This window comes from Dermacentor silvarum, chromosome 6, assembly GCF_013339745.2.
Source record: "Dermacentor silvarum isolate Dsil-2018 chromosome 6, BIME_Dsil_1.4, whole genome shotgun sequence".
Classification (NCBI taxonomy): Eukaryota; Metazoa; Arthropoda; class Arachnida; order Ixodida; family Ixodidae; genus Dermacentor; species Dermacentor silvarum.
This window is the reverse complement of record NC_051159.1, coordinates 98,262,917-98,277,636: the sequence shown is the minus strand read 5'-3', so window position 1 is coordinate 98,277,636 and position 14,720 is coordinate 98,262,917. Positions and strand designations below refer to the sequence as shown.

General features: G+C 51.5%; 1 protein-coding gene across 1 annotated transcript in view; it reads right to left on the bottom strand.

The window, feature by feature from the left end:
• Positions 1–14,720, bottom strand: part of LOC119455741 (protein turtle homolog B-like) — a 144,026-nt gene extending 129,306 nt beyond the window's left edge. The window contains 1 exon segment of the mRNA XM_037717172.2: positions 14,366–14,720. Coding sequence (XP_037573100.1) covers positions 14,366–14,417 — 52 coding nt within the window. The 5' untranslated portion in view covers positions 14,418–14,720.

Below are 14,720 nucleotides of genomic sequence, written 5' to 3'. Positions count from 1 at the left end.
GGCGGAGACGGCCGCCTAATCGCGGTCAGAGGCCGGATAAAATGTTCGTGTTTTCCCCAACCCCTCTCTCTCTCTCTTTTCTTTCCGCCCTATTCAACGCAAAGCGAATCAAGCATTCAGGCGCCAAGCGTGCACTCACCAACAAGCTTTGTGTTTGAGGCAAAAAAACAAAAACAGCCTTGTTGGAAGGTGACTACCAACAGCATGACTTGAAACAAAGGATCACGAACGTGCATTGACAGAACGAAGCAAGCGGTCACCGTGATAAACAGTGCTAACAGAGAGCGAATGAAAAGGGGGAGGGAAGAAAAGAGTTGCAGGGAAGGAAAAAAAGAGCTTCTCGCACGAACAGTGCGAGGTTATGAAGAGGGAAGTCGGAATTGGCGACCCACGAGCAACTAATACTGACGAGCGTGAGTTCTTAGATGCGCGAATGCGCTTCGCACATTTGTCTGTACAGCGTGTACGATGAGACACATGCTGCTTGATTTCCCCCGTGTGTCTGCTTTCTTCTCCATAACCTTATCCGGGCGCAGGAAGTATATATCTTCGGGGTATTCGTACTGGAGCGGCTCTTTCAACATCGGTCACCTGTGCTTGGGGATCGACACAAGACCAAGGAACGTACCCCAAGTGCTTGGCTCCTGCCAGAACGTCTTTTATTATTTATGCCTTGCGGCAAATCATCCCGAATAAATTTTTCTTTCCTTCTTTCTTTCTTTCCTTATATATATATACTGTATAGAAAAACGAAACACGAAATCGTCTGCAAGAAGTTGCCACAAGTACAGAAAGTACGTTGTTGTTGGATCCCTTTTCTTTCTTTTTCGTTTTCTTTTTTTTTTCTATGCAATAACTTACCGCTTTGTGAACTAAGAACGATTGACATCTACAAGCGAGCCTCGTTCCCGTGTTTTTCTACGACAAATCTGTCATCCAGTACACACCGAAGAACCACGCTCTTGCTGTATATATACGTTCTCACCTCGGTAACGCCGACAACGTCACCTTTTTTTGACAGATCGCACGGCAGGCGGCAGCATATACGTCACGTTCCCGAGTTTCGGCGCCAACAACGTTCGAATTCGAGACAAAGCGGAGGAAAATCCGGTATGGCAAGGGCTGGAAACGTTTGGTCTTTTTTCAACTTCGATCCAGCACGGGTTCCGCTTCTTCGACAACCCATCAAACAGGAATTAGAAGCCACGCGCGCCGCCCACATGTATAGACATATATACACTGGCCACTAAATCCGGCGTCACCTTGAGTTACGGTCGCTCACGAGGAAAGAAGGGAAAACGTGTCGCCGGCTCTGCAGAACGAAGAGAGGCACAGGGCCCTCCGTTATTATTAAGATCAAAGGCGGCGCGCGCGCTTGGTCTCGAAGCAACAGGAAGAACGTCGATCCTGATGTACGGTACGACTCACGCGGACACCAGAACCTGCGGCGCCACGTTCCGACTCCGAGAGCGGCGTCGGAACCGCAACGAATCCCATCGTCCACGGCGATAAGCTCAGGCAACCGGACACCGCGCGTCGTAGCAAGGACTAGGGGGCCACAGAGGCGCTAATCCTGCGTAAGCCGCGCCGGTGGTACCGGCTGGCTAGGGGGGCCGGGGGATTAACCAAGACTGTCTTTCCTAAAAAATGACATATACCGCGCTCGTTAGCTCCACCCACGCAATAATACCAATAATAATACAGCTGGGTGGATTCCCGAGTGTATAGGCGCGGTTTCCTGCAGCACTCCGAACACCGATCTCTCTCTATCTCCTCCCGAGTTTCGTGTCAAAAAGGAGCCGCGTGTCGTTAAAAATAATAATAAGAAGAAAGCAATCGCGACTTCTTAGACGTGTATATGTATTCGAGGTATGCTGTTGCGTCCGTCACCTGATCCGCCGCTGAGCCGCACCTTCTGGACAACAAGACGCTGAAATCCGAGAGGAGGACAATTCCACGCACGTGGCGGCAGCGTATTATTTCCAAGCAAACGCGGAGGTTTGCAGTGATCGGCTCTGTTGGCTATTCTTCGAAACCCCAGATATACGATCGGCAGCATGTGGAGCTTTGCTGCTCGCGATTTCTTTATTTTTTTAAAGCATTGCAAGATATTTCTGATTACGAATATAATTATCAAGCAATATGTACTGCTCAGTATTGATCGTACTCGGCCCCAATAGACAACCTCCGCTGCGACGAGAAAATATATATATAAGTATCCTGAGACCGTCGAACCGTTTCCAATGACAGAAAAATCGTCCTTAAAATTTGAAGGAGACTGCCCGCCACCAACCAAGGCTCCCTAAGGAAGATTCTGGCATGCATTTAATGATTATTCGCTAGAATTGTGCACTTCTCAAAACGAACATTAGATACCAAAATTTTCAATCGAACACGTTGCAGCATATTCTACGTGACCAACCAACCGATGAAACAGAAAAAAGAAAGAACAAAAAGAAGGCCAGTCTATTGTTTACTTCGAAAAAATCCGCAGAAAACTTTATAGCATGTAGGAACATGGTCGTAACATGCATATAGCCTCTGATGTACGTAATAACTGCGTTATCATTGGCGAGTCACCGCCAGCAATATATTCGCGTACTGGCTGTCGCGATTGGTTCGCTCCGGAGGAATATGGACCCTGCTTCGGTTCAGCTATCGTAACGAGTCCTGCATCCGCTAATCCCCGCCGTTTCTGGTCGCATGGCAAGAAATAGTGTCAAGCTCGGTGTTGCCGCAGAACACACATCCGCAGGGGTGAGCGGTGAAGGTAGTGGCTGGCAATGAGACGCGTGGCAATCCGAGAAAAGGGGTGCTGTCGCGAGACGGCGCGGTGCTTTTTGAAAAAAAGAAAAGAAATCGCACTGCTGCCCGTCCGACGATTCCCGCAAAAGAAAGTTGACATCCGCGCGCAATCGGTTACGGGCTTTCTGCGGATTTGGCACACGACAACCGGCCCCGGACGAAAATCTCTCTCGACACGAAGTGACAAAAAAGAAAGAGAGAGAGAGAGAGGTGGCTGCAACGGCGCCATCATTCAAGGCGCGCCACTTACAAATCCCTGCTTCAAAGGACGGCATGCGGCTGGTATTGTATACACCATCCGCGGCTTTACGAAGGAGACGCGCCTGCTTCGACATGCATGAGTCCACGACCGCCGCCTCATCTTCCAAGTATTCACGTCCTCACACAAACGTTAAGTCTGAGGAAGGGCCGCCGCGATTGCCGCGGCTCGCGGAAACGCTCTGACGAAGCTCAGCAAGCCAGAGAGTCGCGCTGCGCATGCCAATGTGTCCACCCTTCCCCACACTCTCTCCAAGTTGCTTCACTCCCAAGATAGCTCCGATGACCAGGCGACCCCCCCCTCCAGACCGGACTGCACCTGCCGTCCTTGAAGTTGCATGAGTCTTCTTTAGAGAGCGCGCCTCGAAACTGGGAACGCCAGGTGCAACACGATTTGCCAAGTTTCTGTATCATACGCGAGGCCGCCTAAGTGGGGTGGTTTCAGAAATTGCCTCGTTTTTTTCTCAGCCGTCCCGCCGTAATCTGTGTACGAAGGACAATATGCTATAATGACTTCGCTAAAGCGATCGCTAAACTTCCAGGCACGCGTATAAGGGCACCGAAATCACAACAGCGACGTCCAGGCCGTCGCTGACATATTCGCGGAGCGATCGAGAACCGTTGCAGAAACTTTGTCCATTCTCTCGCGATGGCGCTCGATGACCTCAGCCGCTCGAAACTCAATTACGTGACGAAACGCCCCCTACACCTCCGAGCGACCGGCTGGCCAACTCACTAGCTTCCAACGTCCATTTTCACTCCGTAAAGCGACTAACTTAAGGGGTTCGCATTAGCGGGGACCTCCGAAAGAGCCGTTAATTTTAAAAGAGTTCGCGCGCGCGCGCGCGCTGATCGTCGAGAAACGATACGCAGCAGCTCGGCAAGCATTATACAAACGTGGAGCGCGCGCGGTGCACTGACCTTGCCCTCAATGCTCGTGCGCGTGCCACGCTTGGCACAGACGGCGAGCCATTGTCGCGCCGAACTCCTTTTGTCTAAAGGCGAACGGCGGGCGCGCACACACAACACGACCGCGGTATGCGCTGCCCGCTCGAAGAGCCGCACACGCAGTCATATCACACGCCCGCGCGCTAACTCGCGATGCGAGAGCCGCGATCACGACGTCTTGGATGTGGAACGCTGAAACCAGTAGCCGCACGCCTAGACTAAGTTGTGTGTGTGAACGGCAGTTTGAGACGGCAGTGGACATTACTTCACTCTCGATGCTGTCTAAAAAAGCTCCGCGTGAGGATCCGTTGTATGCGCCAAGGCGGCCTCCGTAAAACGGTCATTTCATCGTCTTCACCCCGACACTTTGACATCATCATTATTATTATTTTTATCTCCTTCACGACATACGCCCACTGGTCCGCTGCTCGACAACATACATTCCACTAACACAAGCACCTATAGAGTAGCATGTGAGGCGAACAGGAAGGCTAGCATCTCCAGCATGTCATTAAATCTTGTATATATATATATATATATATATATATATATATATATATATATATATATATATCCACTAAAGGTGCTTTAAAACACGGGAAACTGGGCCCGTACTAAAAAAAGAATTGCTACGCTAGAACTGCTGCTTAAGAACAGATGTAATCCAATCGTGATGTTGACATATTATCCGACGCAGCACTTATGAACGAGGAATTTTAATTCGGTCCCTGAACCGGGGGTAACCCCCTGCTTAACAATGTTACGCATCGTCGATTGTACGGCCGCCTCTGCTAAATCTTACGCTAAATCTTACGTCAGACTGCAATCGGCGCTGACTCACACTCCTTCTCTTGAAGTAACAACGTTCTCCACAAAGCAAATCACGTCTCCAGGAAGCTGCGGAACTTAGCTCGCAAAACGCGAGACTTGCGGACCTTCCGTTGAGTTGGCAGCATGCAGCCGAAAGCGATTTAAAGCGAGCTGGCAACGACCGAGCCGAGCCGCTTGACCTTCTCAGAGGATGCGCTGGCGTTTGCAGGCCTGTCATTATACACGTGACGTATCCTCTCGTGTCTCTCCTCGCGAGAAGCGTGGCTTTCCTCTTATACCGACGTGGCATGCGGTGGTACACGCAGCCATGCATGGGTCGAGTGACGCGCCAAGAAATGTTCCAAGTTAAACAACATACTATACACACACGGCCTCCCGATAAGAGTCATTAGAGAGTTTTAGCACAGCGAAAATGTACTATCGCGGAGGAGGTATACCGGAAAGACTTATCCGCGAATAGCAGCGCGTGCGAATACGTCTTGCGACGCTGTGCTCAGCCATAACACGTTAGAATAGTTGTTTTTTTTTTTTTTTCTTTCTTTGGTTGCAGGACTTCCTCTTCGAAAAACAATGGAGATGACATACGCCAATGCCGCTGAATTTACGCCACAAGTGAAACACGCGTGTAATACAGCACACAGTGTAACACCACAGTTCTGCGCGCTCTGGTTAAACAAAGTACCACAAGATGTCTCCACCAACACTATTGTTCACGTGCATTTATTGCACTATATACATACGTCTGCGCTATATATATATATATATATATATATATATATATATATATATATATATATATATAGTACGCCTGTACTGCTTGTGTACACGTCGGGCGAAGGCGAGGCTTATACACCGGCACGTACTGAAGGGTGCTCCACTTTCACCAGTGGATACTGGGAGATTTAGCACAGCTGTCGCTCTGCTGTTACCGTTACCGCTGCGGCCACTTGAAACAGCCTCCTTGCACCGCGCCATGGTGTATGCGCGGCGCGGCTTAGATAACTTGCGCAAAGCTAGCATGTGACCGAAGCAGAAGCAGTAACCGTAGACAGAGAGTGGCGCGCTAAAACTCCCTATTGTGAGGGAACAGCGAAGGTTAGCTTTCATAAATTTATAACCTAAACGAGGAGATAGAGATAATCACAAGGCCGCGAACGCAAGCCAGAGCTGTGCTTGGCGATGATGTTGCACCGCAAGGCAAGAGGCGGCAATGGGAAAGAATCAGAAAAAGAAGAAAAGGAACAACCGCGACCGTGAGGGAACGCGCCCCAGCGCCTGTTTTCTCGCGCCAAGCTACACGGAAAAAGAGTCGCCAGCGGCAGCTGTCGCACGGTCGCGCTAACGATCTTCCTCGCCTCGAGGCAGAACTGGCGCTAGTTCGTAAACGGGCAACATCGGTACGTGCGGTAATGCTGCGAGCACTTAACGCCAAGAATCGGGATAAGATCGCGGCAGATGACGAAAAGAAATCCTCCCGTATAAGGGCATACCATATTCGCCAAGCTGCGGAAAGAAGTAAAATGAACGAATGTTAACTATTCTTGCTTTGAGGCTAATACAGTGTCCGGTTACGCACATCAATATTTTAGGTTAAGTTTGACTGGTCGTTTCAGAGCACTCCAAAGTCGCGTAAGACCGCATCTAAGCTTTACTGACTGCGAGCGTAAGAGGGTTCCAAAGCGATAATGAAGCCCGCTTATCGCTGTCATATCCGCTAATTCAAGCAACACAGCTTTAAAATTGCCTGGTGCGATCAGAGTAGAACTGCCAGGGCCCAGAGAGCTCTGAGCCGGCCATTCGGATATCTATGTTACCGCTTCTTGACAAATCCCCCCCGTGCAGTGCAAGTGCAGCTACTAGGGAACATGTGCAGTCAGCTCCCTTGTTAAAGGGAACACGAGTGCAGAGCAGGCGCGAATTTTCCCCTCTGCAAGTGCCTGAATTTGCTGCGGGTGACTTGTTACTGGTTGCGCTGACAGGCACACCTTTCGAAACACCGACACTTGCAGCTAGAGCCCCAGCCAAGTGAGAGCCGCACAAACTAGAGTGCTCCCTTTAACAGTGGACCGTAGTGTGCACGCGATTATAGCACCACGACGCGCACGCGGGTGTCAAAGAACGAGGGAGAGGAGGAGGCGCAGATCTCTCAGCGCGGAACCGGCGGCGCTGGAATCCCGTCTGGCTTCGGGGGAATCGATTGCTCGCGATGGCCTGACCTCGGCAAAAGGTGCCAGCCGCCACCACCGACCGAGCGATGCAGCGAGAGGCAGCAGCAGGTCGCAGCGGCTGCGCCCCCAGGCGAAAAATAGCGGAGAGAAGAAACAGCTCCCGGGAGGCACACACACCGCAAGGCAGCGAGCGCGGCCGGGCCAAAAGTCTGTGCCGCGAGAGGTGTTTTCTAGAGCGCACCGTCCATCGGGGCGGCAGCGTGCGGACTGCTAAGTGCGTGCCAACGTCGTCGCGTCGATTCACCGTCAATTCCGCACGTGTAGCAGCAGCGAGCACGACAACCACACGGCTCGAGGAAACCACTTGACGCGAACCATTGTCCAACACGCGTGGTGGACTCTGCATATCGCGCTTTCCACTCGTATTCGGAAACGGGCCTCGTTTCAAAAGTGCTCCGGACTCCACTGAGTGGAGCACAGCGCCAACTTTCGACAGATGATACCGCGCTTCAATAAATGCTTCTCTGTGATCGTTATGACGAAGGGATGCTTGAGAGGCACACCTTCGCTCAAGTGCATACGAAAGTATAGCGCAGTGTTCTACGGAAATTTGCGGAACTCGAACGTTAGAAGCCGGCCGCTAACGCTTCTTTAACCCGGCGTTAGCGTCACTGTTCGGTGGTATGGGTGACTCTGGCGTTGACACATTCTCCTCCGTTCTTCCATATTTCGAAGGTATCGCGGAGGATGGTGTAAAAAATCTTCATATAAGCATAAAGGTTTGCTGACCGTGGTAATCGGAATGTCTGGCGTAAAAACGACACTTACGGTATTCGTTAAATTTAAATCACTTTGCCATGTTGTTCGCTCGTAAATACGTACACAAAACTTCCTTCGTGACGTGACAAACAAGGATGTGGCACCTCCCGCAATCGCGACGGTACGAACGCACTCTGGAAGTGAAACAAGATTCGATACCCACCATCGGGCATCAAAGAAGCGACGAGTGTCAAAGAAGCTACGGGTTCGTCCACCCCGCACAGCCTCCCACTGGAAACCGGCGCCCCCTTTGGCTATCTAAATCAGCTAAGCCAGCAGGCAACCTGAACCGCAAAGCGAGCGACGTAAAGAGAGAGAAAGCACTAAAAAACAGCCCACGGCCATAACCACACATTTCGAATGTCACCGCGCGAGCTTCTCTTCCTTTGTCGCCGCGCCGAAAGTGCTTTCACCCGTGGAAGCGAGGACCCCGTCGTCCATACCTGGCGTCCCGTCGTCCATACCTGGCGTCAAGAAAACCCACGCGCCCCTTCGCACAGGACTGCCGAGGCTGGTCGCTACAGTACCCGGCTATCTCTCGACAGGAGATTGCTCGAGCAGCCAGTCCTATGCGTGGGCTTCAAGACCGGACTTCAAGGAGTGACAGAGCGAGGAGACGACGGGGGGGGGGGGGGGGGGCAGCGCCAGATGGACGAGGGGGGGGGGGGGGGGGACACTCGACGTGACCCCGACGCGGAGCCAGGTGTACCACGATAAGGGGACAGGTGGCGCCGGGACAAACACGGCGTGCGCCGCCTTGCTCGTGTCTCCGCGGCTGTACAGCCTCGCCTTGCAAGGCAGTGTCCCGCGTGTCTATGTGCAGTGCGAAACCCGGCTTCCGGCACGCGGCTAGAAGAAGAGCGCCGAGCGGCATGTCTTGCGTCGCGAGCTAAGATTTACTGTTGATCTCGCAGGAAGCTGTAGCTAAACGGTCGTTCTGGTGAACGATGTTTCGATCGATGCGATTCACTAGAATTAACGAAGCAGTGTTCCGTTCCGAATGCTGCCGGAGTATACGCTTCAAATCAACGCCGTCAGTATACACGCCAATCAAAAACTGTCCCGCTGACGAGCGTACATTTCGATTAACCTATTTAGGCGAAGTGACATCTCACTTTCGCTTCTGTGACAGGGTTGTGATAAAGTGAATATTAAAACGACATGAGAACCGCAAACAGAGTTTCACGTTTGAATGAGTTCTTCCTTATGGAAAATTGTACTCGCAATCAAGAGACTCAACAAAGTGACCATTGAAGTATTTCGAAATGACCACAGAAGTTTACGCGACACTGGATTTGCGACAATGTTGAATTCCTGTGAAGCTTGAAAACATAACATAGAATTCAGTTTCAATTTGTAGCTTTCCGCGACCTAACGCGATGATCCATTACAAGAGCCAGGCCGTAACAGAGTAAAGAAATTCACATTTGTAGCAATACCAGTATTCCGTAAACCTCCGTGGGCGACTGTACGCACAAATAACATCAGCGACATTTCTTGTTTATATAAGTGCACTCACTCAACGCCACCTAGACTACTCATTCCACGTTCGAGCAACGTCGTGCAGTCCGGGCCCATGATGTCGTGAAACCGCGAGTTCAAGTCGTCAGTCTATTGAGTACTGTTTATAATAAATATATCTACGCCTCTTGACAGTAAAAGCCGCACAGAAAACATAACGTACACCGCCGTCGAGGATGTCTGTTAGAAAACGAATCTACAACGTATAGCTTTGAATGTGTTCGCTCTGCCGGGCAACGATTGCGTATACAGACAACTCAGTGCAATCGTACATGGGTTTGTGCAAGGAATGCCACGAGCCTTTTCACCAAACAGCACATTGACTTTCTTGCACCTTAACCTCGATGTTATCCGAAACCACAACTATGAGCGTTAGAACAAATCTGGGAGAATGCGTACTGAAATCTACTGCGAGAAACGCTCCCAGGTATACGTTAAATGTAAATATTCGGAACGCCTGCTTTTTTCCTGACGCTGTTGGAGAAATTTAGGCGTAACGTGACGGGCAAATTAACAGTATACTAGAGAAAAAAAGAGACAATATTTTTACACGCAATATGCATCTCAGACACCAACCTAATGTGGAAGCTGGACCTCTCTAAAGGTGGAACGATGAAGTTCACAAAGTGGTATACGTATAGACTGACTCGGTCATTGTACAAAGCGCTCGAGTATGTTGGCAGTGATTCAAAAGTTGAGTGGGCTTTTCTGTGACTCATTCGACAACCCGAGGGCAAACTGAGGCTCAGATAGCCACGAGAAGAAGAAAAAGAAAGGAAGGAATGCAGGGAAACAAGAATGGCGCCGGGAAACGAAGCCCGAAAGATTTCCCGGTTTCGTTTCCGTCGCTGCTCCGCGCCTCGAGGCAGCACGCTTAGAAAATGCTTTCGCGAAAACTACTCCAAGATGCCTGTGATGCGGCGTGTTACTCTTAATCCGCACTGCGCGTATACCGATGCTGTGACGTGTAGCGTACACAACGTTCCGCGAGGCCCAAAACTTACACGAGGACGAGACACTGCAAATCGAATGATCGGTATGTCGCGCGCTCACAGCCCCACCTGCTCGTCAGCGCACGTTCTCCGTGGGAAAGCACCAGGACAACCGATTTAACCGAAAAGTCACGGAAGATCGTAATTCATGGAACGTGGTCGTTATGGAACGAAAAAGAAGCATCGTACAGTGTGCTAGCGCCATGAAAGGGGAGAGGACGAACGACGTCCTCGCATCGCTTGCGATACAAGCGAACACTGTTTCTATGACGAAACATATAGTAGACAGGTATTTAGTGTACTTCTGTGCAGCACGGTGTATGTGGATATGTGTCGCGAGTGAACAACCGTCAGGTGAGCGAGAGGTCGGGGATCGCCTCTCGTGCAAACGCCGCAGGAAGCGAAACGCAGGGATCCTAAAGGAAAGCGGGAGACCACCGCTGGTGGGGTTTCGGACGTGCGTTCCCCCAAGAACGCGCCGGCCACCCATTTACAAGCGCCGTCGGGGGATACAACCAGTCAACCACCAAGGTGGAATGGGCCCACGCGGCGCTCTGAAGCCGTGCTGCGTAGTGCTTGCAGTGCGGCTTTACTAGTGCGCAGCAGTCCGCTTCGCCAAAGGGCAGCAGCTGCTTCTGCTGACCCCCTCCTTTCATTGTCACTTCTTTTCGGGAGACATCCCCCCCCCCCTCCTTTTTTCCTAAGACGGAAGACGAGGAGGGGATCCTGAGGCAAACTAAAGCCAAGGTAGGCAGACGACGAGGCGACGCCATTTGCGTCTCCCCCGCCCGGCGGGCGACCAGGCAAAAGCGACAGAAAACATTCCAAAGAGAAACCGCGATAACAAAGAGGTAGGAAGGGGAGAAAAGGGCACGGGAGACAGGCGCATCGCCTTAACGAGGGATACGGCGCCGGGACCCGGCAGGTAATCCGCCCAAGCAGCGGGAGTTCAAGGAAGCTTGTCGACGCCGTCCTAACACAACACGCCTCTGGAACTACGTTAGGCCTAACGACCACGTGAGTTTCCTTGTGAAATGATGAATATGGTCGCTGCCCCCTTCCACAAGCGGCTCGCGGCGATGTTCTCTCGGTATAACGCTGACATCTATACTCGTCTCGTCAGATACGCCTTCCTGAACTCGGGGCCAAGCAACTCCCAAGTATTCCGTTTCGCTCACTCTCTCGTTCTGATACCGAGACACATTAGAATATACATTTTTTGGGGGGTAAGTCACACTATCCGTCGTGCGGCATTATTTTGTCCGAGCTCTTTCCCCCCAAAATATGACAGCCTCGGTTCTATATTTAGACTACAACAACAAACAGTAGGAGCAATGAGTGAAGTTCGCGTTTGTTCCACGCCCATAATTTGTTCACGCAGCAACTCGAGTGTGTGAACAGCTCAAACATGGCAGCTCCCCTTTAAGTGCACGCGCTGTAGGCTCTCAGAGGGCGTTGTTTTCTCGCAATAAGCGAGAACGTTGTTTGAAGCCAGGACGGGAGTATTGCGGACTAAGATGTACCGAGTCAAGTACCAAGGTATAGATACGTTGTGCTATGCGTGTGGAGAAGAGGAAACGGCTGAACACCTCATACTTTTCTGTAAATGGCTTAACCCTACAGTGCAAAGCAACGGGGCTGATTTTTTTCAAAGCATTGGGGTTTAGGGAAAGTGAAGGCAAAATAGACTTTAAGCGGGTAGAAATAACCAAACAGAGGTTATCTGATTGGTGGATAAAGTCAAGGCAGGGGTGAAATTTCACCCACCACAAAGTACAAAACATGTTAATAGTCATGGCTAGGTGGCGGATGCCACCGCCCGGTTTAAAGGGTTCAGCCCCATCCATCCATCCATCCATCCATCCATCCATCCATCCATCCAAGCGCAGTGCTTACTGAATGCGCTCAGCGACGGCAATCGCAACTGTATCGATTTCTAAGTCGAGTCGCTCCATACGCAGCCCGCTTCCGTCAGTGATTAGCACGAAAATGTGCGACCGGAAATTGCTATTTCGTGAAAACCGTGGCCGGCTCTCACGTGTACCACGCCGGTCTCGTGTGCTCTCCAACTTCTGTCAGTATGCATAGGGATCTTAGTGCCAGCAACTCGGGATCGTGCTCTTAGAGCCCGCAACTGATCTCGCTGGTATGTTTCTGCGATTGGCGAGACGTATAGGCCATCAAAACACAACGAAAAAAGGTCCCCGCATGCTCCGGGAATTCCGAGAACAAGCGTGTGGAATCTCTTGGGCATCCCTTGCTTCGACCGCAAGATCTTGCGCAGGAAGAAAATTCAATCCTTTCCGGAACAAGCTGCTCAGAAGACTCTTCCTTGAGCAGAGACGAGACATCAACGATAAGGCGGCGCAGTGACGGCAGCTGCTTGAAAGCGTGATTGGCGCAATGGCCGCGTAGCGTTGTCTTGCATCGCTTCCTGCTTATGAATGCGTGTTTTGACGAGAACTAAGAGCCGAGAGTAGAAACACCGCGTCGGAATACAGCATGGTATATACGGACGACTGGTTGGCGCGATGCACAGACACCATCCGTTCGTTCGCCTTCTGTGAGGATGTTTGCGACTTTGCGCTGTCATCTCGACATTTAGCGCGAGCATCTTCCTTTCGTGCGTAATGTGGCAACACTTGCGTTCTGGGTGAAGTTAGGGGATATGCGCTGTTCGCACCGTCTTTTTATTTCAGCTGACTTCAGGCTGGAGCTTGTTTCCGAAGGTAGTGCTCTGCAGCCTGCGTGGCTGTGTCCTTCCTTTTCCTAAAACCCTTACGCGTTGCTCTTTAAACTACCCGTATATGTTGCATACAACACTCAGAATTCGTAGCCCGTGCATTCGGTTTGAATGTGTGAGCAGTCAGCGCACAGTGGTGACATTTATTTGGGGAAAGGCCAGAGGTCTTCGCAGTTCCCACTAATCTAAAAAGCTACTCGAAAGACTCTGGTCATCTGTGCACAGCATCGCAGCCACCTTCCAAACACTTCAACGTAGACGCGCAATTCGCTCGCCGGCGCTCGCGTGGGTTCGATAAATGCGTCTCCGTTTACATATTTCCCGTAGCACAACAAAGAAATGGGGTGGGGAGGGGACTGAGAGAACGCTCGCAAAAGGCAACTTGCCAGGCCGTCTGGCCATCCCGGAAGCTAATGAAGCAAGGCAGCAGCTACGCAGGTAACACGATGGAGACACTCAAGGCTTCTTTCTGTCGGAGTATTTGCAGCTCGCCCGACACGAGGCAAGCAAGCATTGGTTTTCGTCGACTCTCTATGTTCTAAGCCGCGCACAGACCCTCGATGGAACGATTGACAGCATTCTGGCGCATCAGAGCCTAGACAGCTTCGGTCTAACCGGACATGAGAGGGCTTGCTGTCTAACTTTAAATAAGCCTGATTTTGCGCTGCATGATAGCGCAGTTTTGAACAAAACGATTTTCTAGCTAATGTAGCGGGGAACAACGTTGGCGCCTGCAACTTACAGACTAGAAACCAGCGAAATCCACGGAATTTCAAGCTCTCCCAAACAGATCACAGCGCTCGGTTTCGCACATATACCACACGTGAAGGCACGCACTTTGGGTAGCAGGCACAAACTAGCAAAAGAGGCGCTGCGAACAGAAGCGCGAGAAATACGTTTGTTTGAAAAGCGCTGCAGCGAGCAGTTGCATCCATGAGCGGCGCGCAGTACACCATGCGGAACGGTCCCGGCGCCTCTTTTGAAAGTGTTCCCAACGGCCGTTACGGCAGGAAACCAGCTACAGCTCTCTGCTAGTAGGGAAGCTTTTTTAAAGCACGGTTTAATGCCGCAGCACAAGTAAGCTTTGACCATCCATGATCGTAGGAAAGCGGTTGCGCGGCGGCTATGCCATGCACTTGGCTTTACTCAGTCTCACACATACGTACTACGACCACCTGCCGGGGAGAACTGTTTCAGCAAGCTGACGAAATGGAATTCCTACATGCTCCCGTAACGTATCCTTGCATTTTCCCTCCCGATTGTCTGGCGCTAGGCCTCACCTGTGAAGAGGTGCCACCGGGAGAACAGTCCACCGTCCTTGACTTGATGCATGGTGTCGTAGGTGTCGGCGGAGTGCGCACTTGCCAAAACACGCACCGACGCACACGAGTGCAATCCTCCGGCAGTGTCAATGCACGCGTATTCCTCGAGGGGCTGTCACAGGCGCGCGCGCGCTGGGAGTCACGACGCGTAGGCTGCCATCGCCGAAGCAGCAACCACCACCAACACACACGCACCGTCGGCCAGGGCGCGCCGAGCCGACTGGTTCTTCGGTCGCCGTCTCCCCTCGCACCGTAGCCACGCGCGCAGGGAACAGCAGCAAGAGCAGGCGAGCAAGCACGAGCGACTACCCGT